Below are 25,166 nucleotides of genomic sequence, written 5' to 3'. Positions count from 1 at the left end.
CACTTCGATGAATAATCAACTAATATTTTCCAATAAAAGTAAATTTATCGTTTCTTTTAAATCAAAGCCAAATACTTCATATGTCCCATGTTCCATTTACCATTTTGGGAATGTCTCATTATTATTTTCTCATTTTCATATTATTATTGTCTTATTTCTATGAAAGGTAAAATTTAACCTTTCATAAAGTGTGGATCATATCACATTTTATTAATTTATATATTTTTCTTAATTTTTGCATATAAAATTTTGCGATAATAATAATAAAATGGAGAGAGTATATTTTTTGGAAGCACGGCAATAATGGAACGGAGGAAGCATATATTTTAGAAGCTCTAAATTCATAATACTCCCCCCGTCCACGATAAGTGTGGTCTTTTTGCCATTTTCGTCCGTCCACAATAAATGTGGTCTTTTCATTTTATGACATATACATTTATACTTTTACCTCATTCACACATAATATTTACAAAAAGCTCATATCAGACGGAGGGAGTACTAGTAGTCTCCTAGTCGACGACGGAACCTCCTTTCCACACCAATCACAGAAGGAAATAAATAAATAAACTCTGCAAAAGGTGAAGCTCAGTCAACAAATAAAGTCAACTAAACCCCACAAGAAGCACAGTGCACTTCACTCGCAGCCTATCAAAATTCCTTACCATAAGTTTCCAAGAAACTTCGACTTCTCTTTTTTGATTAGTTAATATCTATCTCATTGACCCAAGAAGAGTTGGTTTCCTTCTCCGCCACTCCTCTTTCTAGCCCAATTCCCCCCTTCTGCTAGGTTTTTCTCAATCTCAGACACGCACACCACACACACTGAAGCCTCACAAACATTCCCCCCCTTTTTCCGGGTTATTCAGTGGTAATATGAAGGTGAAATCGGATATTTCTGGCGACGGTAATGTTTTCCCGCCGGGATTCCGATTCCACCCGACTGATGAGGAGCTCGTGCTTTACTATCTGAAGCGGAAGATCTGCTGCCAGCGCCATCTTCTCGACGTCATCGCTGAGACCGATGTTTACAAGTGGGATCCCGAGGAGTTACCTGGTAAGGTTTATCGCTCAATAATTTCCCCCTTTTTTGGATTTGATTTCATCGTTGACCGTCTGTTTACGAGTATACTGGATTAGGTTATTATTTGTTAGACTGGCTTGTTATGTTTGATTTGGTCAGATATCTGATCAACTGTTCTTCAGGGTTTATGATGTGTTCTTGATTGTTCTGTTTGTTGCGATTTAGATTTGGTGTTAAATGTTAATGCTGATTGTAATTGAAGTCAACCGTCCATGTGGATTGGTTTGTTTTCCTTTTTCATGATGGCTGTTTTTTTGCTTTCTTTCTCTTTATGTTGTTTAGTTTGTTTCTAGTCCAATTGCATTGTATGCATGTATTTCGGAAGGCTGTTTGTGTATAATTGAACTTGTAATCACTGGAAAAATGTCCAAACCATGGATCTATATATTTGCTTTTGTGAGATTTGGGATTTTATGTGTGATTGCAATCTTAGCATAGGGTTGCATGTATTGAGTTGGACAGCTGGTTTCTGATCTTTAGTTCTTTGTCGCAAAATTCGCTCTCTTCATTATTGTGCTGCTTAGTGACTTTTTACATGGCTGAAATGCAGGGCTGTCGAAACTGAAAACAGGTGATAGGCAGTGGTTCTTCTTTAGTCCAAGGGATAGGAAATACCCAAATGGAGCAAGGTCTAATAGGGCAACAAGGCATGGATATTGGAAAGCAACTGGGAAGGACCGTGTCATCTCATGTGGTGCTCGTGCTGTTGGTTTAAAGAAGACTCTGGTCTTCTATAGAGGTCGTGCACCTAAAGGAGAGCGCACGGATTGGGTGATGCACGAATACACCATGGATGAAGAAGAGCTGAAAAGATGCCAGGCTGCTACGGAGTACTTTGTGCTGTACAAGGTCTACAAGAAAAGTGGGCCTGGTCCCAAAAATGGTGAGCAATATGGTGCACCGTTTAGGGAGGAGGACTGGGCTGATGACGAAGCTGAAGTACCATCTCCAATTGAGAAGGAAATTATACTGAATCCGGTTAATGAAACACCTCCTGCCAATATTACTAAATTGGTTGATTTTCAAGACCTTTCCTCACTTGATTATCTTGAGGAAATCATGAACCAAATTGTAGATGAGCCCCTCCCTGTTCAGCCACCAGTCGTTGATCATGAGTTTAATCTAGATCAGTTTGCTGGTGAGGAAACTTATAGTTCGTTGGTTGGCAAATCCTCCAGGGACATTTCTTTGGCAGTTCCCCAACCATTTTTACAGCAACCTATTCTAGCAACTAGTTTTGACCTCACACAGTCGGGCACATCTCAATTCCAGACTACCGACGCACCTGAGGTTTCTTCTGCCCCAGTTGCTAATGTGCTAAATTCTCGTGCCACTGATGAGACCTTCCTCGAAGATTTTCTCGAATTGAATGATTTGGGCCCAGATCCAACTGCACAAAACCCTGGTGAACTGGTTAAAGATATGGATGAGTTTCCATTTGATGATTTGGATTGTCTGCACGAGCTTGAACTGTTTCAAGATGCACCCCTCTTTCTTTGTGATGCGGGGCCTGATGAGTCCAGGCAGACATCTCAATCATACACGAATAGCTTTAGAAATGGAGCTATTGATCCAACCTCAAGCTGCTATATGAACAACGTTGAGAATACTACAACCTGCATTCTTCAGCAACACTTTAACAATTCCGACGGAATCAGCTATGAGATGAGCACTGACGGCCAAAGTTGCAGTGTCGTAACCGAGGCACACACAAATCAGGGATTCGTTCCTCCATCGACTTCAGGTACTGATATTAGTGGAATCCATACTGAAGAAATTTTTGAACTGTTACAGAAGCATCAATGGCTTTCTACATTTTGATCTGCTACAGAAACGTTTATGACTGCATTTTTTATGTGCTTCAAAAGCATGTATGACTATTAATTATGAGCTGCTACAAAAGAATCTATACCTGTTCATTAAGCTGCTGCATAAGCATCTATGACTTTGTTTATTTTGTCATGACTTGCACACTGTTTACTCTCTTATTCTACTTAATCTAAGAGTGAGCTCTTGGTCAGATGGATGGTATGGAAGACCATGTCATCTTCAAGATGGTGAAAACTCTTATGCCCAAGTGGAAAGTGGGGGAGTTTGAGCCAGCTTCAAGAGCTCTTCTTGAATTGAACTTGTTTAGATTGTTTACTAATATATTAGCGGATTTTGCCATGTTTAGGTGTTTTACATCAAAATCCGAATTATGGTTTTATAAATCATTCTGCCGGAGCAAATCAAAATGGAAGTGGCAAACAGGATGATGGTGGTACAGACTCATGGTTCTCCTCTGCTCTCTGGTCCTTTGTGGAGTCTATACCAACAACTCCTGCTTCAGCTTCTGAAAGTGCTTTGGTGAATAGGGCTTTCGAACGAATGTCTAGCTTCGGTAGAGTAAGAATGAATGCCAGAAACTTAAATGTTACTGCAGGTAATGCCATGGCAACTTCTAGAAGTTCTGGCAAATCTAGATCTGGTCTTGTCTTTTTGTCTTTGTTAGGAGTAATGTGTGCTATATTATGGATGCTGATTAGAACCTGACTGATTGATGGATAACACTATTATGTGGTATTCATTTATATGTTAATAGGGAGTTTTTGTTCCGGTGCCTCGCCGGATCATCATTGGAAATATGAATGCAGTTTTGAAATATTCAGCATTTTTGCAAAGCTTAGGATTTCCAACAGCACTTACATGAACGTGGTTTGCATGTGTAATCTTTGCATAGTAGAATTGTAGCCATTTTCATTTTGGCTGCTTTAGCAAATCTGGAGTTGCATTAAGCATGTGTAAATACACATGTTCAAATATAAAATGGTACAACTAAAAAATTCTTATGGTGAGAACTGTGAGAATATTGAATTTACACGTTCAATGCATTATTGTAATTTAGTTACTTTCTAGTGCAAGTGTTCTCACAGTTTAATTATCTGTGCCGTTTAATTTTTTTTTAATATTTTAGTGAGTGCAATCATTGAATTTGTACAATTATTTTCATCTTTTAGTTTTGAGTTTCTACAATTAATTTTACCTTTTAATTTTGATTAATAATCATTAAATCAAGCCAAGCAATTCCTAATACGTAGCTCATATAACTTGCTAGGACTTAACTTCGTTGAGTCCAGTATTTATTTTTAAATTACTAGTACTCCCTTCGTTCCTGAAATAATTTCTTTTTTTTTTCTTTTTTTTTTGGAACGTCCGTCAAATTACTTCCTATTTCTTTCTTTCCATTTTTGGACAACTATTCCACCACTAATAATATTTATTTATTATTACTTTTCACTTTTCACCATTCTCAATACTAATTATAACACATTTTCACAACTTCTAATAATAATTATAATATTTTTTCTCCACTATCAATACACTTTACAACTTTTCCTTAAAATTCGTGCCGTCCCCAAAGAGGAAGCTATTTCAAGGGCGGAGGGAGTATTATTTAGGGTTCCCATTGAGTCAAGTACTTATAAAATTTATTATTTCCGTTGAGTGAGTTGTTTTTATATAAATAATAGTAGTAAAATTTTGAAAAATAAAATTACATGAATTACAAACAAAATTAAGTAGCAAATTTATTACATATGGCTCTTCCCTTCTTTATTCTCCTTTGGTTGCAGGCGGCTACTCTACCAACAATTACTAGGCCTTGTTACTGATGATGGACAATCAAAATTCCATATACCACATTTTCTAAATATGTTGTCTACAAGAGTTGAAGTTGCTTACTTCACATAACGTTGATTGAATAAAATTTGCTGTTTCGCAGTCCTAAAATCAATCATCAATCATTTCGACTTTATTTCTTGTTCATGTTCAAGTAATGCAGTTCCTTTTTGTTTTCTTCGTGAGAAACAATTGTAATTCGTTGTCCAGATTCTTCGAAATCGAAAATAGTTATAATCTTAATAATATAAAGTTTAATTTGATTGGAACACTGCCGATTTTAATTTCCAAATCTTTGATTTGATTGTCCGGTTTATCCAATTTTCAAAAAATAACAAATCTAAAAGGAACCAAATAATATACTTTCAGGTGTCCGATCACGTTCACTTTCTGTCAGCCAAAATGAAATTAAAGCAAATTAAGGTTTACAACGGAAATAAATAGGTATCTTTCTCCATAGTTCTTTAAATAAAAAATAATAAAAATATCAATATATGTACTGTACTAGTTTAGCTCTATAGCTCATAAGTCAAATTCCTATTATTGCATGCTAACTGAACACACTTATTCAAACCACAGATACTACTGAGTGAGTTACTTCAGAAGTTTGTAATGTCGAAATGAATCAATAATGCTTCGTCTTTTCCACTTTTCCTAGTTAAAGATTGAAGATTAGCATGGTATAATCTTTCTACAGTAACTAGTTTGAACACCGAATATATAATCTTCCACCAAAAATCACTTATACAGATTGAAACAAAGAGTATTTGAGTGAATAACAAGCGGCCAATTCCACGGAATAAATGTGAGCCATATTTTCTACCTTTGCAGCTTTGCTATTGTAAGTTTTTGCAGTTGAGTTGGGTGCTGCTCTCCATCTGATCATCCAATGGTCGGAGCAAAATCCGAAACAAAATCGTAAGGCTGATGTGAAAACACGAAAAATCCTCCATGTTTGATGAGATGAGCACAGCTTTGACAAATCAATTTAGTAGGAATGCCCGTTTTAACGTCCTAGCAGCAATGCGCGAGACTAGTTTTCCAGCCAGATCTGCTGGCAGTCTTAGCAATTGTTGTTGTGAACCTTGTGGGAGCTGAAAGAGTTTTACAATGGCGCACGTTAGTGAGGGAGAAATCATCCAAACTTGATGCAAAAGCACTAATTTTCTTAGCTGTTGACGATAGATGAATACTGTTAAAAAGCATCATCCGTTGTGTATGAATAAAGTATGAAAGGGCAAGATGCCATAGCTAAAAGCCAGTTGAGAATATGTTTGATCCATGATTCCTACCTCGGAAATTGCAGAGAGAAGAAGTGGCAGCATTTCCTGAGAAGATCTCAATCCATAAGGGAGCAGCGCGGCTCCATCTGAGGAGTCATACGAGCCAACTCCATTGTCTCCCTGCCACGAGAAATCAACGAATCATAAAATTTATTACTACTTACTTATTTTTCATCATCATAGTTAAGCAACAACTAGTATCCTTTGGAATGGGGAAGCAAAAGGAGTGTTTGTAACAAACCACTGCAGAAGTTTCAGTTCGTTGAAGCTCAGAAATTAATAGCAGAAGGCGTCTCAGTGTTCGCAGATTGTTGGTATCTTCATCAGTCATGGAGGTCGAACTTGGCCTGAAGGGTAGGTTTGCTGTAAGTGAGTCCAAGGTCGCTAATCCAAGTGCATCCAACCCCTATATGATCACACTTATAAAAAAGTAGTAAGAAAAAATATAGCCCTTGAAAAGTTGGTAATGACTTGCAAAGCAACAGAATTGAGAGCTAAAATGGTGAGCAGATATTGCATCTTAGCATAAGAACTTTTCATAGTTTGCTCAAATGATTAATTTTACCTCACCCACACAAACAGCTTCAGTGAAAAAGTCGGCATATGCACATGCAGATTTAAACTCATAAGGGTTGGCATTGGCAAATATTAAAAACCTTTCCTATTCCGTGGACTTCGATTTCTTTGACAATTAATCAGGTTACTGGTCTTCTAAAGTGTCTCTAGCCTTCTTTGTTAACGCGGACATCATACAATCTATGGATTCTTAATACCATTGTATGAAAATACGTTTATGAAATCCAGAAAAAGCAATTCAGGAAGATGTCTCCAGATCTAACCTTGGCAAATTCGTCAAGAAGTATTTCTCTCACCAATGCTCCCTGCGGATTAAATAGAATGTATTTTATCATGTTAAGAGTACTTTTGATCTACTTTCTGCATTTTGCTAATTAACAAGGAGATAGAACTTGGAAATACCGTCTCATCCAAAGTAAAAGAAAGAACTTGCTTGATCATCTTCTTAGAGTTGTCTTCTACCTGTTCTCCAATCAATGCTCTTTCTGTCCTGGCACGCAATGACTGTCCCAAAGGAAACCTTTAATCAGAAAATTGTCCGCAAGTCCAACTGGAAACTCATTTAACAATTGGTTGTGAGGCAGTTTAGTAGTTCCTCGAGAAAATATGTATCTTATTAGGTTTCAGGTGTACAGATACTATGACTACCTGAAACTAAACAGCTTTAAACATCATGAATCAATACAAGACTTCTTTAGTATGGGAATAATTAAGTTTGAGTGCCCTCTCCTATAGGAGGAGCTTACATCGCTGAGGTAACTGAATCAGGAACAATTCCCAAGCGATAAAGGTCTCCGAAGAGCTATGAGTGGCTCGGTGACCACTTTAATATTAGGTACTAATACTGATTACTGATTGACCATGAAGCCGAATGCAAATTTACTTGAATATCATCTTAAATGGATCTCCTCAAATGGTTCTCTAAATAGCAAAATATGGGAACAACAGAATATCTATATACAAAATTATAAATAACAAAATAAGGGGACAACGGACTTATCTCATACATAAACAACGGGGCAAGAGGGCACAAGGTAAATTCAGTTCTCAAGGATTTCTTATTGAACCAAAGGACATGGTGGAGACAGGAGACAAATGACGAGTAATATTACAAAGAAATTTTATCTCACCTCTGATAAGAGAGACTCTAGTCGATCAATTCTGAACACGCCATCCTAGTTAAAAAAAAAACTTGAGATCAGTATCTTGATTTGATCAAGAATGATGTTCGACTCGCAGAAAGTGGTTAGTAAAGAGCTTTGAAAGACCAACCATCATCCTTCTGGCAGTAGGTATACCTTGTAAAGAAGAGCTTGCAACGAAGATTTCAATTTCGCTGAGCTACCAATAAGCACCTTCCTGGCAATCCAAGGGTAAGTATTTCCCAGAACTTTGTAATTTGGATCAGAGCCTATGGCAATTCCTTCCAAAACAGCCAGACTGGAGCACCAAGAGAGATGAAACAGTAAGTGTTAAGTTGATTCCACACGACTAGAAGAAATATAGTTATCTTGAAAGAGTATTATATATTCATAAATCATAGAATAACAGATAAAATATACAAATCCACCTTCTAATGACGAGAGAAAAATAAGATGGAATCCTGAACTTGTATTTGTACCTGCAGCCATAACAGAGGAAAAGGCTTTATGATAAAATAGAATATACTCCAAAAACATGAAAAACACTGATCAAATTTTTAAATAAGGTGACAGGATAAGGTTCTATCAGTATGCTGATGTGCATAAGTAGTTTTGCATCCGGTCACCAGCAATTACAATTCTAATGAAGTTACCCAGAAAACATTATCAGTTCCTGGATTCGGAAACAAACACAAATGGAGATTATCCAGTAGAAGGTGAAGATGTCAGGAAACAAGTACATGGTGAATCCCAAATCTCCAAGAAGATCCCCAAAGCTAATGTTCTGAACTCCTTTGTCAACGGCACCTCGAAAGACACCTGCATATCATCTCACATTACAGAAACTGAATAATAGCCGATGGAGAATGAGAAAGAATTAGATGAAAGGCAATGAATTAGAAAGAGTACTACAGTAGTAAGTATACTGCATCTTAGGGTCAGATAGGACCTGTTAATGCTTTTGTAACTTCTTCCTTGTCAGCTGTTGGTGGAAGAAGCCTGTGGAATTAAGTTTCGCTCTTGAATATATACTCAATAAGAAGCATGCATCAACTTAATGCAGACCAGGATAGTCAAAGTACCCAAGAGTTACAAAGTCTATTGCAAGTGCATCATAATCACGGTTAACAAGGTGGAGACAAGCTTCAATAAATCCATCACGAAGTTCTTCTTTGAATTCACCCATCATGCCAAAGTCTGAGGAATAAGTTATATCTTTCAGAAATTGATGAATGCTACGGTTTGAAATGCAATTACAAAACCTAATATAGTAGGCCCAGAGACTATAAGAGGCATATCATATCAGGCTGCCACATTCTTATAAAGCATAGCTGTTTTCTGGTCAGCTCCTCAAAACCATGTTTAAATGAACAATATTGCTTCAGAAATCGTATTCCCTTAAAAATTGAATTTTGTCAGTCCCAGGCCTTAGCATTGATTGATCTAGGAACTGAACTCAACTTATCAACTGTATATCATAACAATGTAATGAAATATTTCTGCATTATGGATATCCACCAAAGAGAAGACCGATTTCTAAATGACGACGACTAATTTTCACTATATGTTGCAACTTGTCATCTTCATATTAAGTTGTAATTCATCTTCTTCATATGCATAATCATGTAAATACTGTGCAAAAAAAGTACCTAGGTAGGCTAGTTTCCCATCATATGTGCGAAGCAGGTTTCCAGGATGCGGATCAGCATGATAAAACCCATACTCTAGAAGTTGATTGAATGAACAATAGACCCCGACCTGTTGGCCATCAATAAAGCAACTAGTTGTATAGAAGTCGATTCAGATAATAGAAGAGCAGACTGCAACTAGTTTCAAGAATAGACCTGAATCATGTAAAGATCCTTCACTTCCTCTAGCTTTTGACCCTACATGATGCAATATGAGCCATAAACATGGCTTTCTCATAAAAAAGAACGACATTTTAGAATTAAAAAAAATATCACTCTGATCATCAGTTTGGTTGAACAACTTTCTTATACTGCATACCACAAAACCGATATATAGAGGAAAACTTCATAGCCAAAGTTACTGATACCATGACAATAAATTGATGAACATACTTGGAAGTAGAATGAAAAAAGTTCTTTGCTGAGGTAGAATGCATGCAATAACCGGATCAACAAACAGATCAACTACCTTTCAGTTTGATATTTTGATCATTTATAAGTTTAAATGCCCTAAGGACTAAGGAGCGTACATATTTACATAAACAAAAGATTGAAGTTACCTCAATCCATTGCATGGTGAGAACCCTGCCAGTTGTTTGGTCAACATACATTTCAGGAACCACAACATCCTTTATGCTGCCGTATAACTGCCTGATCAAGTAGCAAATATTAGAAAGCCTTCTTGAAAGTAGCCTTCTGATTTCACAGAACAAAAGAATAGATGAAAAAAATGTACGAACAAATCCATGGAATCAACAAGCATGCAGATTATGGATCATAACTATTATAATATATCTTCCATAGATATGTGAAGTAAATGGATCTGAGAAAATTCATTAAGATATAGAACTTTGTCTGCTACCAGTAAATTTATCGCCAGACTAGAACTGTTACTAACAGAAGTTCAAGGACAACATAGATTGAAATGACTGCTAAGTTTGATAGCTTCCATCAATCATTAAACTTTCTCCATCATTCACTGCTCACAACAGTAGCAGATTATCAAATACTTAAGGATCTCTTTTTACCAATCAAATGTTGTCGGTCCAAACTACAAGACAAGTTAAAGGATCTTGAGGCGCTATTATAGCAGCAAGAAAAATTACTTACCTAAACTTTACTCCATTTTTTGCTTCTTGGTTGTAATCCATCTCCTGCATTCAATTGGATTACCTGTATTCAATATGAAGCACTAAGAAGAAGTGTTGAGTAGAACTTCAAGTGATGCTCTACCAAGAAAAATGTGTCATCAAATAAAATTAGTAAAATCAAACGTCACATTAATATAATTGTATTTTTTAGAAATAATCACAACCAATACAAGCCAAAGGGTCAATAAACTTGATTTTTTTCTAAGGTAGTGCAATATTAAGTTCTACACGTCGGTATGTGTGATAGCCAAGAAAGTTCCTTTTTAGACTGCGGCATATTCAGAGCATCGAAATTCCATAAAGAAGTGAAAAAAAGAAAAATACCCGGAAAAGGCTTGATGCCCATTCGTCAACCACTGACTGCAAAATGGTTATAAGGTATTAGTTACACTTAACCCAAAGAAAGATATATGAACTAAGAGGAGATATATGATAGAAAATAGATGCAAATTTTCTCTGATCACTGAACTTTTTGAAGTGTTATGTGTTAAGAAAACTAGAAAATGATAAGATACGGACTACCTGTGTTGAGGTGACATAAATTGTGTTCAGAAATCAAATTCGAGAAATGTGTCGGAAGATTTATTCCATACTACCTGAAGGTCTGTGTTAAATCTTCCTACAGTCCTTATAATTCCTGCCAGGAAACGCAAGATCAGTATGTCCAACGAGATTGCAGCTCTAACTCCAGGCCTCTGCACTTTTATAGCAACAACCTTCCCACTTGACCGAAGCCTAGCTTGATAAACCTTTTCCCAAGTATCAAGAATTAGTTTTTGAAAAGTATTAGTTGACCTCAAACTTTGATCTTGTGATAATTTCTACAAAATCCATGAAGAGGACAAATTTCTAATTATTCTGATTATAACTTAAAAGTTGAAGACCTGTCCAAGTGATGCTGCTGCCACAGGCTCAGGGGAGATTTCCGAAAATAGTGCTTCTATTGGTAATCCAAGTTCTCGCTCTATTATATCAAATGCAACTGCTGTGGAAAATGGTGTAATTCGATCTTGCAAGAGTGAAAGCTCATCCAAATATGAGGGCGGTATCAAATCCTGTAAAAAACAGATATTCACGGGAATATTACTGCACGTAGATTGATAGGATAAGAACTTCAATTTATAAACTGATGGGAACCTTTACGAATTTTAGAATTTATAAATTGGTTCAATATTGACTTGTTCATGCTTATCTTCTTATTAAAACCTTAAGCAATTTAAGTGTAGTATTTTGAAATTATGAGCTTGGAAAATATTCACATTCAAGAGACAACGGGAAAACTGTAAATTTGTTAAGAAACGCAATATCCAGTACAAAATACGTGATTTACAATTCAAGTAGGATAATAAAGAAGCACACAGAACTTACAGGTCGAGACGAAACAGCCTGAGCTATCTTAATATAAGCCTACACAAAAGGTCAAGATACATTTTAGCAAATTAGCCACATAAATATGATGCAACATCATGAAGGAAATGAAAATGGGCTTTGAAAAGCGGAAATTAATATGAAAAGGTCTCTGTTTTTTCATGTCATAGCAGTCCATAGATTCTTTTAAGTTTTAATTAACACCAGATGTCCATGCATTTGCTAGAATAAAATCAACAGCAATAAGATTCCCAGGAAACCGAGTTCAAAGTCCTAATTTGAAAATAATTGTAAGACTGTAAGGGAAAGCGTGCATATAATGGAAAACCGAAATTGAAAAAAACTGACACAACATAAAAAAGTGAAGCATTTATTATGAAAACTAAAAACATATACCGGCCCGAGTTGTACTAGTATCTTCCTCAATTCAGCAGCCCTGACCTACAATCCATAAGAAAAACAATGAAAAACTGATGAAGGTGCACACATCAAAAGAATATTCACATATTTATCAACTAATAAGCTGCAGAAAGTGAATAGATAAAGAGCAAGTTGTTCTTTTGCATATCTAATTCAATTGACAATTACTAAGTATTGAGAACAAAAATAAAATCAAATCAAATAATCCGTTTCACGCCAATGAACCCACATTTGAAACCAAAAGCTGCAAGTTTTAAGACATTCCGTCGCTCAGGAGTTGCCTAATTGGCCTATACACGCCGAAAACCAATCGAGTTGCTCATGGGAATCACAATCGCTCCAAAATCAGAAATCAGAAGCACACACCATGTCACTCTACAGACTACAAATTAGTGGAGACTTGTAACCCTAACCTCGAACATGGCGTCCGCACGCTCGGTGATGCGGTCGTAATACCGGAGGGCGAACCACCGGCCGAGAGTGGTGGCGGTCTGCAACAACCGGCGGAGGAGAATCAAAGGCTTCTTCTGATATATAGCGGCGATTTTCGATATTTTGTATTCGTTCAAGGATTCGGCTTCAGATGAGCTCAGCTCGAAGAGGTAGCCGGAGTATTGCGTGAAGGCGTCGACTTCATTAGTCGCGGCGATCTGGTGGCGCCGAAGCGTGCTGAGTCGCGAGTGGCGGCCGGAGGCGAAACTGGCGGCAACTGGAAATGACGGCGGCGATGGAGGCGGGACCAGCAGCATCTTGCCGGGAACTGAAACGAATTTCGCTGCAAATTTGCAACCGTTGGCGGAGGTAGTTTGTTGGCCTCTATTAAAAGATTCGTATTATCTGATTTTTTTTTTTTGCTTAATTATATCGTATTTATTTATAGGCGAGACGTAGGATTGCCACAAAAGTATAGCATATCGCTATCACTACACATATTCTGCAAAAATAATTATTTTGGTGTAAATTAAGTAGAAAGTAGTCATATAATATTCTTGTAGTAAGCTCCTCAAATATTTTTAGGTACATAAATCATAATGATATACACCTTTAAAATCATAAATTATACAGATGGCACCAAAAAAAAAAAAAAAAAACAACCGGACTACCTACGTAAAATACACACACAAAGTTGAGGTGACATTCATATATCGCAGATTTCTATGTTGGTGCACGTAGCTCCTTCTTGGCCATCTCCACCGTGAGCACTCCATGTTCCAACCCGCACTTTATTCCCTCCACGTCAGCATTTTCCGGCAGCCGGAATCTCCCGCGGCTGCGCTCCACCCTGTGCCATTTATCCTTCTCCACACTTGTCTTCCCACTTATATGCAGAAAGTTGCCATCCTCCACCTGCACCTTCACGTCCTCTTTCCTCGCCCCTGCCGCCAAATTTAAATAAATCACTTTCTCTCACACCAATATTACCAAATAAAACACACAATCAATCAGTTTATCCAATTCATTACGATGTCAAGATAAGTTTTTTCATGACTATATATAATTTTCAAATTCAATATACAAATACATTTTATATAACTTGGACCTCACCCAAAAATTATGAACTACCTAAAACTTGGATCACCATAATCAAACTTTGGTGTGCTTCAATACCTTCACACTTGACACAACAGCAACACATACAAATTTATGTTATGGTATAAAAGATAAATTAATAAGACAAGAAGTTTTAATTAACTAGTTAATATCTAAAATTCAAATCCACGTCGCATCATCTTTAAAAAAATGTGTGTATATGTTATGACCAGAGAGATCGAGGCGGAAGATGTGGGCGCTGTCTGTTTCGCGCCAATGGGCCAGAGCGGCGGCGTCTTCGCTGCCTCCGCCGTAGTAGTCCCAAGGATCCCATGGATCGGAAGAAAAGGGCATGCTGAATAAAGGGCTCGTCCAGCTTCCACCGCCGCCGTCGTGCCACGCTCCGATATCGGAACTCATGTTTGCTGTTTTAAGGATTTATTTATGTGTGTTTGATAATATAGGATAGAATGTTGGATTATAGAAAATGGATGCAATATGGTGGTTCGGTTGCATGAAACCACGTGTCTACTTGAGAGCTTAATTTTCTGCCACGTGTTACACCCTAAATTGTGGAACATAGGATTTCATCTCTAATTTTAGGGCCCGAGACACTGACGGATATGAAATATTTTAAAGAGATTGAATATTAAATTGATTTTTATAAATTCTAAGATAATTTTAGAAAGAAAAAAAGAAAACTACAAAAAACGGATGAAAGTTATTATAAATTTATGAATTATACATTATCTTATAAACACGATGTATACTCCAATATTAGGTGACAAAGAACGAGACACTAATGATAATACAAGAATTAAATAGTACTCCACTTTCATACGAAATATTAGAGGTAAAAATAATACTTCAATAATTCATTCATTATAACCATGAAATAACAAATCCCAATCCCAATTTGTAATTATTCCATCCTTCCCGTTAAAGTACGTAGTATATTAAAACGTCACATTAGTAATATTTTATACTCCCTCCGTCTCTGAAATAAGTTCCTATTTAGGGACGATACGAATTTTAAGAAAATATTGTAAAATGTATTGATTTTTTTTTGATCGGGCAAAGTCTTATCTCTTCATTCACCAAAATCCACTTTATATCTCCAATCTCCAATTCGCTCCCAAGAGGGATCGAACCCAGGTCACTTCACTTAAGTGAGGACTCGGTGACCAGTGGGCTAAGCCCCCTGATTATTGTAAAATGTATTGATAGTGGAGAAAAATATTATAATTATTATTGAAAGTCGTGAAAAGGTATTGAGAGTGGTGAAAAAGTGAAAAATAAGAATAAATAAGTATTGCCGAAAAGAAATGAGCCTATTGGGCTGGGACGGATGGAGTATTAATAATGGGTTCAACCCATTTAAAATAATCTTTAAATATTTCTCACCAATTCACTTTATAAAATAATTTATATTATTTTTAATCTTCATATTAAAAAATAACATGATATTACTAATACACAAGACATTAAACAAAGAAATAAATGATGATTGATGGGATACGAATAGAACACAAATAACGTTTGATATGATACACTACCTTCGTATACATCAAAAGCCTTTCTATTTTCTCTTTTTAAGATATTTATAAAAGAATTTCTTAATTATTTTTAAATTATACCCCATTATTTATAAATACTACTCTCTTCGTTTCATTATAAATGTCTCATTATTTTTTGGGTATGAAAATTAAAAAATATGTAATTAATAAATAAAATAAATTGGGAAACGACGTGAGTTGGTGAAGAAAGATAAATAAATTAAAATTTGTAAAAGTAACTATATAGAAAATAAGTAATGGATCCAATAATTAATTAATCTCTTAATTATCCGTTAAAAAGAATAAGATATTTGTAATTAAACACTAAGACATTTATAATGGAAGGTGCATTATTGCCTTTCCCTAATTCCCTTTTGAAGGACAGATTTTATACTCTATTTCTGATTTGTTAATAAGAAACAAAAACCCAATTCAGACAGACAGCAATGATTGGCGTTCCTTTATTATTAACTTTATGATTTATCTACGCCATTTCCTTATCACAGCCTTTAATCTAGCAATATCACAGTCTCCCAACCATGGCAGCAGCGCCTCCGATCAAATTCGGCATCCTGGGCTGCGCCGACATAGCTCGGAAGGTGTCCCGCGCGATAACCCTCTCCCCCAATTCCACCCTCCATGCCGTCGGCAGCCGCTCCCACGAAAAGGCGGCCAAATTCGCCGCCGAGAACGGGTTCCCGGACTCCGCGAAGGTGTACGGATCGTACGAGGCCGTGCTGGATGATCCGGAGGTGGACGCCGTGTACGTGCCGCTGCCGACGAGCCTTCACATCAAGTGGGCCGTGCTCGCCGCCCAGAAGAAGAAGCACCTGCTCCTGGAGAAGCCCGTCGCGCTCAACGCCACCGAGTTCGATCAGATTCTCGCCGCCTGCGAATCCAGTGGGGTGCAGTTCATGGACGGCACCATGTGGATGCACCACCCTAGGACCGCCAAGATGAAGGACTTCCTCTACGATTCCTCGCAGTTCGGCCTCCTCAAAACAGTATGTTTAAATGCCCTAGATATTTCTTCCTCATCATTCTTCGATTTCATCGCTTCAGAGCTCGTGCGAGATAGAAGAATCTTTTTTTTTTTATTTGACTTTGGGAGGAAATTAATAGAAAAATCGATTTTTATGTTTTAATTAGGAGAAATCGTTGTAGTTGGTGTGAGATAAAAATAATCAACTTTTTTTTTTGGAGGAAATTGGAAAAATCGAATTTATGTTTTACTTTGGGGAGGAAATGAGTTAAGTTGCAGTGGGTTCTATTTGTGCCTTAATGCTTAACAGTTTAAGTGTGGTGTATAGCTATTATATGAAGAAAATGCAGTGGTTAGAGTTTTGGATCCCACAACTTGGTTGTGTGAATTATAGTAAAAATTGTTTAATTTCTATGTGAAACTATTCCAAGAACTTTGCTTCAATCTACTCAATCTAAGTAAGCAGAGAAAAAAATGGGAATATTGAATAGAAGTGGTAAAGAAGAGATTAGGAAGTTGATGACCTATCATAATATGGGAAAACTTGAGCCTCGGGGCAAAAATAGTGGTGGAGGATGTTTTGTCTTGTGTGCTAAACTATGGTAAGGTGGGTCTCATGAGGGTGAAAATTCGGGTTCGAGGTCAGATTTTTTGTCTTGAATTTTTATGAATTTGTCCCTGTGCATTTTGTGTTTCTGAAATGTGCACACTAAGATATCAACAATAAAATTTAGGCTTCTCAAAAATAGCCAAAGGGCTACTTTGATCTCATATATTGCTCTGTGGTTCAACTTCTTCATGATTTATAAGGAGCATTTTAGCGAGGAAAGATATAGGAGAAGCAATGTTGAAGTGGTGATGGAGAAGCGATGCTTAAACAAAACATAAAGTTAAAAGAAATTTGTTATTTCTTTTCCTCACCGAGCATTAGATTTTAAACAGATAAGAGGAAGGATCCTCCATTTTAACTTATTTCTGGTCTCTTGTTGGTTTAAATAAGGTAATTAGGGAATAAAGCCCTAAAGCTAGAGGCTCTGCACTATTCTCGGGTTTTTAATAGTTATCTCTCGTGTTATTTTTCAGGTGCATTGCTGCTTCACCTTTGCTGCCGAGAAAGATTTCCTAGAGAATGACATCCGTGTGAAGCCAGATCTCGATGCTCTTGGTGCACTCGGTGATGTAGGCTGGTACTGCACCAGGTCGATCTTGTGGGCTGCCGATTTTGAGCTGCCCAAAACAGCACTTGCATTGCGTGGCACTGTCAAAAACAGTGCAGGAGTCATTCTAGCTTGCAGCGTTTTTCTGCAATGGGAAGATGGAAAGACGGCCACCTTCCACTGCTCTTTCTTGGCCAATTTGACAATGGATTTAACCATCGTTGGAACTAATGGCACTTTGAAGTTTCAAGACTTTGTAATCCCGTTCGAGGAGCACAAGGCTTCATTCTCCACAGCTGTGAAATCTGGTTTCACCGAGCTTGTAACCGGATGGGATCCAAAGCCGAGTGAGCACACTGTTATGACCGACCTTCCGCAGGAAGTTCTCATGTTGAAGGAGTTCTCAAGACTGGTCGGAAGCATCAAATACGATGGCGCAAAGCCCGAGAAGAAGTGGCCAACGCTTAGCAGGAAGACGCAGCTCGTTCTGGATGCAGTGAAGGCATCAATCGACAGAGGTTATGAAACTGTTGAAATCACGAGCTAGCTGCATTTCATTGCTTGTGTCGTCTTTAATTTGCCCTTGTATTTGTCGAGTGAACACGTTCTGCTACTTAATTATGCCCTTTGAATGGTCTTTGCAGTAAAATAACAAGTTCAGTGTGTAATCTTATCTCCTTTTCCACAATTCTTGATCCTATTTGAATATTGCTGATCACAATATCAAGAAACAGAGGAGGTATGTAGTATGCTATTTTCTGAATCAGAAACAGAAAACTGTATTTATGTTTTAAATGATCAAACAAGAACTGGATTTATTATTCATTTTCCTAACTGATCTTGATGGTCAAAACTATGTCAAGCCATTTTACAGGTCTGTATACAAATCAAGAAACAATATAATCAGAAGAGATCTTGCAGTGTTTTCTCTTTGATATGCCTCAGCTTTAGCATCTGGGCATGTCTGCAGGTGGAGGCAGCATCTTAGCGTCTTGGCTCTTTCCCTCTCTGACGATGAACGCCATCTCCATTCCCCAGGTCACGTGGCGCTCCAGATGGCAATGCAGAAGCCAAACACCTGCAAGAAATCGGATCTCTCCCTTTTAATGCGAATGGTTGCAGAAATGGGCACAAATGAGGAAAGGAAAGTACAGTGGCATACCTGGATTATTCGCCTTGAACCTAATCGCTGTCCACCCGTTTCTTGGAACTGCAATGGTGTTCTGCAGAGGAGGATCGACAAGATTATAGCTGGAAGGGTCCCTTTCCCGGTCAAAGTTTCCGTTGCCTCTTCCGACCACATAGAAGCTGTAGCCATGGAGATGCATAGGATGGTATGTCCCACCAAGAATGTTTGTTCCTTGGAAGACAAGCTCTACTGAAGTATTATACTCCACCACTCTAACTTCTGTCCCATTTTGAGGTATCCATAGCAGCTGTGGCACGAACTCCATCGTGTAGTTGAACGGGAAAGGCGGATTCTGAGGGAAATCTTCCTCGTAGACTCCGTTAACACGGTTATAATAGGCATCAAGAATGGAGATTCTTGGCTGCACGAACGTTATGTTGTTGAGGCTCGTTCTGAACCGGCCTTGCAACGGTCCGTTGCAAGTCTCGTTTAGAGCGCATTCGAATATGTTTACCGAGAGGGTAAACAGAAGCTCCTTGTCCACTGTTTGAGGGACGTCAATGGGGTGAGCCTCTGTCGCTAAGCTTCGCAGCCGTGCTGTGAAACTGTCAGAGGCGACCTCGTCTGCAAAGTCGGGGAGGGTGGGGAGGAGAGGAGACGAGGGTGCCGTGTAGTTTCCGGTGTACTCGAGGATGGCGGTTGTGGTCGTGTTGGCGAAGTTCCCGGCGACGTTGTGGGGCCGAGAGGCCATGTAATAGTGGCTTGGTTGTTGGTTGGCTACGAACAAGACATCTATGGTTTGGCCCGGAGATATTGCCACGTACTCGGCCGTGAACGGCTTCGTGTAGGCGGCGTCGGAGCCGACTACGGTGAGGTTGTGGTTGGCGATTTTGAAGAACATGATGTTGTTCATCACATTGTTGATCATTCGAAGTAGGTATGTTTTGCCAGAGTCCACTTTCACTTTGAATGTATCTGTGAAACCGCATTTTCAACAGAAATAAGTTGATTTTAATTATCCAGATGAATGTGTGCCAAAAATAAATAAATTATTCAGATAAATGTGACATGTTAATTGATCGGATGGACAATTAGTCTAATTAGTAAAAGTTGAAACTGACTAAGATCGTCTTATAATATGTTGTTTTTATAAAATGACACAAGTGTCAATGTGAAGTAGTAGCTGCAAAAATTGACGAAAAAAAGAAGATAAACATTTTACTTATTTTAATTTTTGGGAAAATGTAGCTTGTTAATTTGGTTGACTAATAAGCTACTCCCTCCGTCCCGACCAAGACGCTACATTTGCATTTCGGCACGGGATTTAAGGAGTTGTAGATTAATATTTTAAGTATGTAAGTAGGAGAGAGAAAGTAATAAAGTGATAAAGTAAGAAAGAGAAGGTAATAAAGTGATAAAGTAGGAGAGAGAAGGTAATAAAGAAATAGACTTAATTAGTGTTAATTAAGTATTTAAAATTCCTTATTTTTGCCAAATATAGAAATGTAGCATCTTCGTTGGGACGGCCCGAAAAGGAATATGTAGCATCTTGGGCGGGACGGAGGGAGTATAAAGCTAGCTAGCAGTGAAATTTGACTCAGTAGTAGGAGAAAAGTAGCAAGTAATTTAATTACTCCTTTGAGTTAGTTGAGACTAAGCTTTGTTGGCTAAATTTAGTTCTAACATTATTTATTTGCAATTTCCGGAGAATTTTGGATAAAACAAGATAGTATGATTTTACTATATTTACAATATTTATAAAAACCAAAGAAGTATGTTTAAACAAGAGTACAAGATCTCAAGTAAAAGTTCAAGGGATAACTGAAAAAAAGAACTGAACTCAATGTTTACAAATAGAAGTGTAGACACAGTCGAATTAAAACAATTCAAAGTATGTGTATGTAACTACAACTTATTCCAATATGCTATAGGGTTAGTTTATAAAAATGTTCACGTTTGATAAGATGTCTGTCAAAAATATTCATTTTAAAAATATAATTCGATGAAATTATAATCCACAATGACGGTTAACAAAAAACATATAAAAGTTTATTTTATAGTGATTCTTTTAAATTTTCAACTTACTAAGATAAGTAAACACCAAACCAAACAAAGATTGAGAATACTTGGAACTTACAAAATATGAAATAAAATAAAAGTGCGTAAATGTATAATTTAAATAAGATTAATTATGAGATCTATTCTAACTTTTTTTTTTAATAATAATCTTTGATCAGTTTAAATGTTGGATAGAATCAATAAAATGAATAAAAATTGATGTTGATTTCACAATTAAATAACATTATCTGAAACCATAATTAAATACTCCATTCGTTACCTAAATAACTTTCTATCTATCTCTTTTGGGTCATCCCTGAAATAATTTGCTATCTATTTTGGGACACTAACTCATCACTAATGATTCCTCATTTATTTTCACTTTCCGTCATTCTCAATATTAATTATAACACATGTTTATTAATTTATTATAATACACTCGACAACTTTATCTTCAAACTCGTGTTCCTCCCTCGGGTGAGCTTATTAGAGGACAAAGAGAGTAATACATTACCTGAGTTGGAACAAGGATATAGATCTCCAGGTTGACCATTGATGAGGAAAGCATTAGATGCATTAAAATCCGATCCGCTTTGAAGGCCTTCCCTCAGAACTTCCCTTATATCACTGTTCCACCATTCTCCTACAAAAATTCCAATATAGTATTTTATTTTGGTTCATGTGTGACAATAATAAGTATTATAAATGAAGGAATTAAATTTTGGAATACCTAATATGATGGGAATTTCGGCAGCAGGTTTAGGGAAGGGATATTGATCTCCCAAGTTAGGTAAAACAACGAGAGCACCATAGACAGTAGAGCGAAACCATTCGATGTGAGCGTGCCACCATAGAGTCCCGATTTCATCAGACAACACGATTCTTTGGCTGAAATTCGTTCCCGGTCGGATCGGGCACTGGGTTATGTAAGCCGGCCCATCTGACCATGGGTTTCTTGGCTGTTTCACCCCATGCCTACCAAAGTAAATCTTAATTTAATCGGAATAAAAATCATATACGTCAAGAAATTAAACATTACCAGTGAATAGTAATATTTTCACTAGCTCTGTTGATGACGTCCACAATTACTGTGTCTCCCACTCTCGCATATATGGTGGGCCCGGGAAATTTTCCGTTCACGGTTAATATGCTCTTACTGCCGCACAATCGTGTGTATGGGGCATCTTGTAACTGCAAAATATATATTTTTTTAGTAATAAATAAACGATTAAATAAATTTAAAGAAACACGGAATATATTTAATTTCACACTGTTGTTATCTTATTTTAGTAGTGAAAGGTCGTAACTGTTAATGCATGCCTAAAAAAGGAAAAGTCAACAATTGCATTTTTCTTTAAAAAAAATTAATACTATTGTCGAATTCTTTCAATCTTGAATCATTCTCATTGATGTTTGCAAACCAGAACGTTTCTAAATGTGGGCCTAATTTTTGTAAAAAGTATATAATTAATAATGAGGTTGATTACCGTGAAAACGTGAAAAGACTACACCGAATGTATATAAGGTAAATGTATTCTCATTTTTCAATCAAGTTTGTTGACTGAAAAAAAATTAATAAAATTCAAACTGACATACACTGTAATTCTTCACGATCGAAGAACTAAAACGGTTAACAGTTCTCACAATAATTAATGGTTTTCATTTGAATCATTTCTTCTTATAAATAATTAAAACAAAAATATATGGAGATGGACTAGGTAGCATGTGATGATATTCAACTTTGAAAAAAAAGAAGTGCAATCTATATGATATATAGTTGTACAACTTGTGAAAGAGAGGATGAATGTTGCAATTAAACTCATATACTTACCACAAATCTCTGTCTTAGGATCTTTCCATGAACTGCTACAAAGCCACATATGAAAAAAAGCAACGAAAAATACACGATGAGAAACTTCATGCTCTCGAAGATATTTACTACTCAGAAACTAAATAGATTTGAGTTTAAAATCATTGATGGGATTTTGTCTTCTGCTTCTCGATAGGTATATATATAGAGAGGTTGGATGATTCCAGGTTTGCTTCTTGCACTTGGATAAGAATACCATGATCACTTTTGCCTCTGTTTTGGAAATTAAGAAGCTGATTTTTCATCATTTTCAACTTCAAAGATAGTTTGAATTTTCTCATACTTTGAATTGAGGAGCATTTTACGCGTCCAAAATTTCATCTTTAAAGATCCCTTTGTTGACAATTCTTTGTCATCTATTCGTAGGAAACTAAGGTCAATAATCACCACAAATTTCAACTCTCTGTGGCTTTTTGTCTTGCATTTTCTTTGAATTTTTCTCAAAAGTAGAGATGTTTAATTTATTTAATATAATTAACAACAATAGTGAGTTCTGATAGTGTTAATTTTAGGTGGCATCATTTCATCAAAGTCCATTCAACTTGCAAAACGTACCTAACTTCCAAGCATATAAATCTAGAAGTTTTTTTTTTTAAGTATTTACCGTCTCCGCATTCATTCTCTATTTGTGCCTTATACATTAAGTTTGGAATTAATACAAAAAGTTTTGATAAACTTTGGTTATATTTTGATCAACACCATTAATTGTTTGATCTCTGTGAGGAGAAATGTGGAGATGAAGCTTTTAGAACTTCCATGGCCGACTCAGCATTGATTCAATTCCAAATAGGGTTGTAAATGAATCGAATATTTTTGCTCGATTCGAGATTCGATTCGAAATTGTGTTATTCGTATTCGAAATTATTCGATTCGTATTCGATAACAAATATTCGATTCGATTCGATTAGTATTCAAATACTTATATGAAATTATGATATTCGATTCGATATTCGCATAGATACATGATTAAATGTTTAAATATTATATATATATGTATATATGTGTGTGTGTGGAGGGGCTAAAATAAATTATGAACTCATTTTCACCATCTGATTGTAAATTTTATGGTGCATTCATCACTTTATTGGATTAATTTAATTTTATATTAATCAATATCTAATTATATATATATATAAGAATTATAATATTATACTATAATAATTGACAATTTTAAAAAGGGAAAATGCAAAAAATCATAATATACATGCATTAAAGTAATTCTCCATAATTTAAAAAGTAAAACTTTACCATTTATAAAATTAAAATTTTAAATTGAAGTCATTCTTTCATCACAAGTCGCGCTTCGTCATTGCGATTGTAAACTAATCAAATAATTCGTATTCGATTCGATATTCGAATTTTGATATTCGTATTCGGTAAATATTCGATTCGGTTAGTATTCAAATACGAATACGAAATTATGATATTCGACTCAATTCGATTCGTTTACAACCCTAATTCCAAATGTGGGCACTGGGCAGTAATGAATTATTCTTCTTTTTACCGCCCAAAAATGGAACATCAGAAATATTATTATTGTCCCATGCACGCACCGACGCACATGAATCATCTCGCCAAAACTTTTTTAAATAGTTATATATATACTTAGTATTTTGTATTTATAGGTTTATAATTAACTTATGAGATTATTTAATCATAATCATAATGTTATAAAATAACCAAAAAAGTGTTGATATTTATTTCAAATCCTCAACATCATTTTGAAAAATTTACTTTTTTTTTTCGATTTAAGACTACTGGAAAATTTGGTATATTGGGGCAGAAATTCAGGTGAGTTTGTGTTCTTGAATCGCTAGTATTGACTATGAATTCGAGTTTTAAAGTTTGAATTACGACCATTGCTATTGTTAGTTGTGAATTCAAGTTTTAAAACATTGAATTCACAACTAACATTATTTCTAGTTGTAAATTCAAGCTTTAAAACTCGAATCCACGACTAACACTATTTCTAATTATGAATTCAAGCTTTAAAACTCGAATTCACAATTGAATAGAAAAAAAATATAAGAATATACTCCCTCTGTCCCACTATAAGTGAGACTTTTTCTATTTTGGGTATCCCACCATAAGTGAGACTCTTTCCTTTTTGGATAAAAGTTTTACCTTTTAAACACCTTTTTACTCTTTCACCTACACACAAAATACACTCTTCTTAATTCTCGTGCCCCAAAAAAAGGTATGATCACTTCTAGTGAGATAGTGAGACGGAGAGAGTATTAGATAGCTTAGTTTTTCAATAAAAATAAAAATTATTTATATGAAATATCTTATTTATTGTCAAAGTTAATAATTGGCCAAATTTTCATTTTAAATAAAATATAACTATTTATTTGATTACATAATCCAATTGACAATTGGATTAATATTTACTTCGCCAATATTGTGGATTTTTGGTTGTAATAATATAAGTTGAATTTTCTATTGGCATAATATAAATACTACTATTATTTTATATATTTTTCATTTGCTGAATTCTCATATCAAGTTCGTATAG

General features: G+C 36.1%; 5 protein-coding genes across 7 annotated transcripts; 2 read left to right on the top strand and 3 right to left on the bottom strand.

Moving 5' to 3' along the window:
- Nucleotides 1-592: 592 nt before the first annotated feature.
- On the top strand, nucleotides 593-3,727 carry LOC130993847 (NAC domain-containing protein 17-like). The gene is made up of 3 exons (XM_057918887.1): nucleotides 593-1,054; nucleotides 1,632-2,825; nucleotides 3,258-3,727. The coding sequence occupies exons 1-3, from the start codon at nucleotides 874-876 to the stop codon at nucleotides 3,614-3,616; spliced, it is 1,734 nt and encodes a 577-aa protein (XP_057774870.1). The 5' UTR covers nucleotides 593-873; the 3' UTR covers nucleotides 3,617-3,727.
- Nucleotides 3,728-5,362: 1,635 nt separating this feature from the next.
- On the bottom strand, nucleotides 5,363-13,210 carry LOC130993754 (uncharacterized aarF domain-containing protein kinase At1g71810, chloroplastic-like). Of its 3 annotated transcripts, none has more exons than XM_057918798.1 (21): nucleotides 12,783-13,210; nucleotides 12,346-12,390; nucleotides 11,950-11,988; nucleotides 11,466-11,636; nucleotides 11,178-11,330; nucleotides 10,906-10,941; nucleotides 10,541-10,584; nucleotides 9,991-10,081; nucleotides 9,587-9,628; nucleotides 9,392-9,500; nucleotides 8,825-8,939; nucleotides 8,692-8,741; nucleotides 8,483-8,561; nucleotides 8,171-8,221; nucleotides 7,899-8,040; nucleotides 7,731-7,775; nucleotides 7,003-7,104; nucleotides 6,864-6,905; nucleotides 6,266-6,430; nucleotides 6,034-6,144; nucleotides 5,363-5,835 (listed from the first exon to the last, which is right to left on the bottom strand). In XM_057918798.1, the coding sequence occupies exons 1-21, from the start codon at nucleotides 13,116-13,118 to the stop codon at nucleotides 5,725-5,727; spliced, it is 2,079 nt and encodes a 692-aa protein (XP_057774781.1). In that variant the 5' UTR covers nucleotides 13,119-13,210; the 3' UTR covers nucleotides 5,363-5,724. The 3 variants fall into 3 exon arrangements, with proteins under 3 accessions (XP_057774781.1, XP_057774776.1, XP_057774786.1); XM_057918793.1 differs by having other exon boundaries at nucleotides 8,396-8,561; nucleotides 12,783-13,203; XM_057918803.1 differs by lacking the exons at nucleotides 5,363-5,835; nucleotides 6,034-6,144 and having other exon boundaries at nucleotides 6,266-6,443; nucleotides 8,396-8,561; nucleotides 12,783-13,209.
- On the bottom strand, nucleotides 13,210-14,493 carry LOC130994512 (16.9 kDa class I heat shock protein 1-like). The gene is made up of 2 exons (XM_057919557.1): nucleotides 14,130-14,493; nucleotides 13,210-13,745 (listed from the first exon to the last, which is right to left on the bottom strand). The coding sequence occupies exons 1-2, from the start codon at nucleotides 14,317-14,319 to the stop codon at nucleotides 13,525-13,527; spliced, it is 411 nt and encodes a 136-aa protein (XP_057775540.1). The 5' UTR covers nucleotides 14,320-14,493; the 3' UTR covers nucleotides 13,210-13,524.
- A 1,329-nt stretch (nucleotides 14,494-15,822) lies between these two features.
- LOC130994113 (uncharacterized oxidoreductase At4g09670-like) lies at nucleotides 15,823-18,262 on the top strand. The gene is made up of 2 exons (XM_057919152.1): nucleotides 15,823-16,459; nucleotides 17,521-18,262. Exons 1-2 carry the CDS (start codon nucleotides 15,995-15,997, stop codon nucleotides 18,139-18,141), a joined length of 1,086 nt encoding a protein of 361 aa, XP_057775135.1. The 5' UTR covers nucleotides 15,823-15,994; the 3' UTR covers nucleotides 18,142-18,262.
- An 86-nt stretch (nucleotides 18,263-18,348) lies between these two features.
- On the bottom strand, nucleotides 18,349-23,032 carry LOC130993871 (laccase-14-like). Its single transcript, XM_057918910.1, has 6 exons — nucleotides 22,613-23,032; nucleotides 21,821-21,972; nucleotides 21,512-21,756; nucleotides 21,296-21,424; nucleotides 18,757-19,698; nucleotides 18,349-18,672 (listed from the first exon to the last, which is right to left on the bottom strand). The coding sequence occupies exons 1-6, from the start codon at nucleotides 22,700-22,702 to the stop codon at nucleotides 18,542-18,544; spliced, it is 1,689 nt and encodes a 562-aa protein (XP_057774893.1). The 5' UTR covers nucleotides 22,703-23,032; the 3' UTR covers nucleotides 18,349-18,541.
- Between the last annotated feature and the right edge of the window lie 2,134 nt (nucleotides 23,033-25,166).

The sequence above is a fragment of the Salvia miltiorrhiza genome, chromosome 1 (genome assembly GCF_028751815.1).
Source record: "Salvia miltiorrhiza cultivar Shanhuang (shh) chromosome 1, IMPLAD_Smil_shh, whole genome shotgun sequence".
Classification (NCBI taxonomy): domain Eukaryota; kingdom Viridiplantae; phylum Streptophyta; class Magnoliopsida; order Lamiales; family Lamiaceae; genus Salvia; species Salvia miltiorrhiza.
The sequence above is the reverse complement of the archived record's forward strand: the minus strand, read 5'-3'. Positions and strand labels throughout refer to the sequence as shown.

Bases quoted from the DNA above. Each gene is read 5' to 3' on its own strand.
- LOC130993847 (XM_057918887.1), top strand. From the start codon at position 874: ATGAAGGTGAAATCGGATATTTCTGGCGACGGTAATGTTTTCCCGCCG. The intron at 1,055-1,631 runs GTAAGGTTTATC...GCTGAAATGCAG, and splicing joins GGATCCCGAGGAGTTACCTG to GGCTGTCGAAACTGAAAACA. The intron at 2,826-3,257 runs GTACTGATATTA...TGCCATGTTTAG, and splicing joins CGTTCCTCCATCGACTTCAG to GTGTTTTACATCAAAATCCG.
- LOC130993754 (XM_057918793.1), bottom strand. From the start codon at position 13,118: ATGCTGCTGGTCCCGCCTCCATCGCCGCCGTCATTTCCAGTTGCCGCC. The intron at 10,942-11,177 runs GTAGTATGGAAT...ACCATTTTGCAG, and splicing joins GATTTAACACAGACCTTCAG to TCAGTGGTTGACGAATGGGC. The intron at 10,585-10,905 runs GTATTTTTCTTT...AATTGAATGCAG, and splicing joins GGGCATCAAGCCTTTTCCGG to GAGATGGATTACAACCAAGA.
- LOC130994512 (XM_057919557.1), bottom strand. From the start codon at position 14,319: ATGAGTTCCGATATCGGAGCGTGGCACGACGGCGGCGGTGGAAGCTGG. The intron at 13,746-14,129 runs GTCATAACATAT...ATTTGGCGGCAG, and splicing joins CTTCCGCCTCGATCTCTCTG to GGGCGAGGAAAGAGGACGTG.
- LOC130994113 (XM_057919152.1), top strand. From the start codon at position 15,995: ATGGCAGCAGCGCCTCCGATCAAATTCGGCATCCTGGGCTGCGCCGAC. The intron at 16,460-17,520 runs GTATGTTTAAAT...GTTATTTTTCAG, and splicing joins AGTTCGGCCTCCTCAAAACA to GTGCATTGCTGCTTCACCTT.
- LOC130993871 (XM_057918910.1), bottom strand. From the start codon at position 22,702: ATGAAGTTTCTCATCGTGTATTTTTCGTTGCTTTTTTTCATATGTGGC. The intron at 21,757-21,820 runs GTAATGTTTAAT...TTACTTTGGTAG, and splicing joins GAAAATATTACTATTCACTG to GCATGGGGTGAAACAGCCAA. The intron at 19,699-21,295 runs GTAATGTATTAC...GCGGTTTCACAG, and splicing joins ATATCCTTGTTCCAACTCAG to ATACATTCAAAGTGAAAGTG.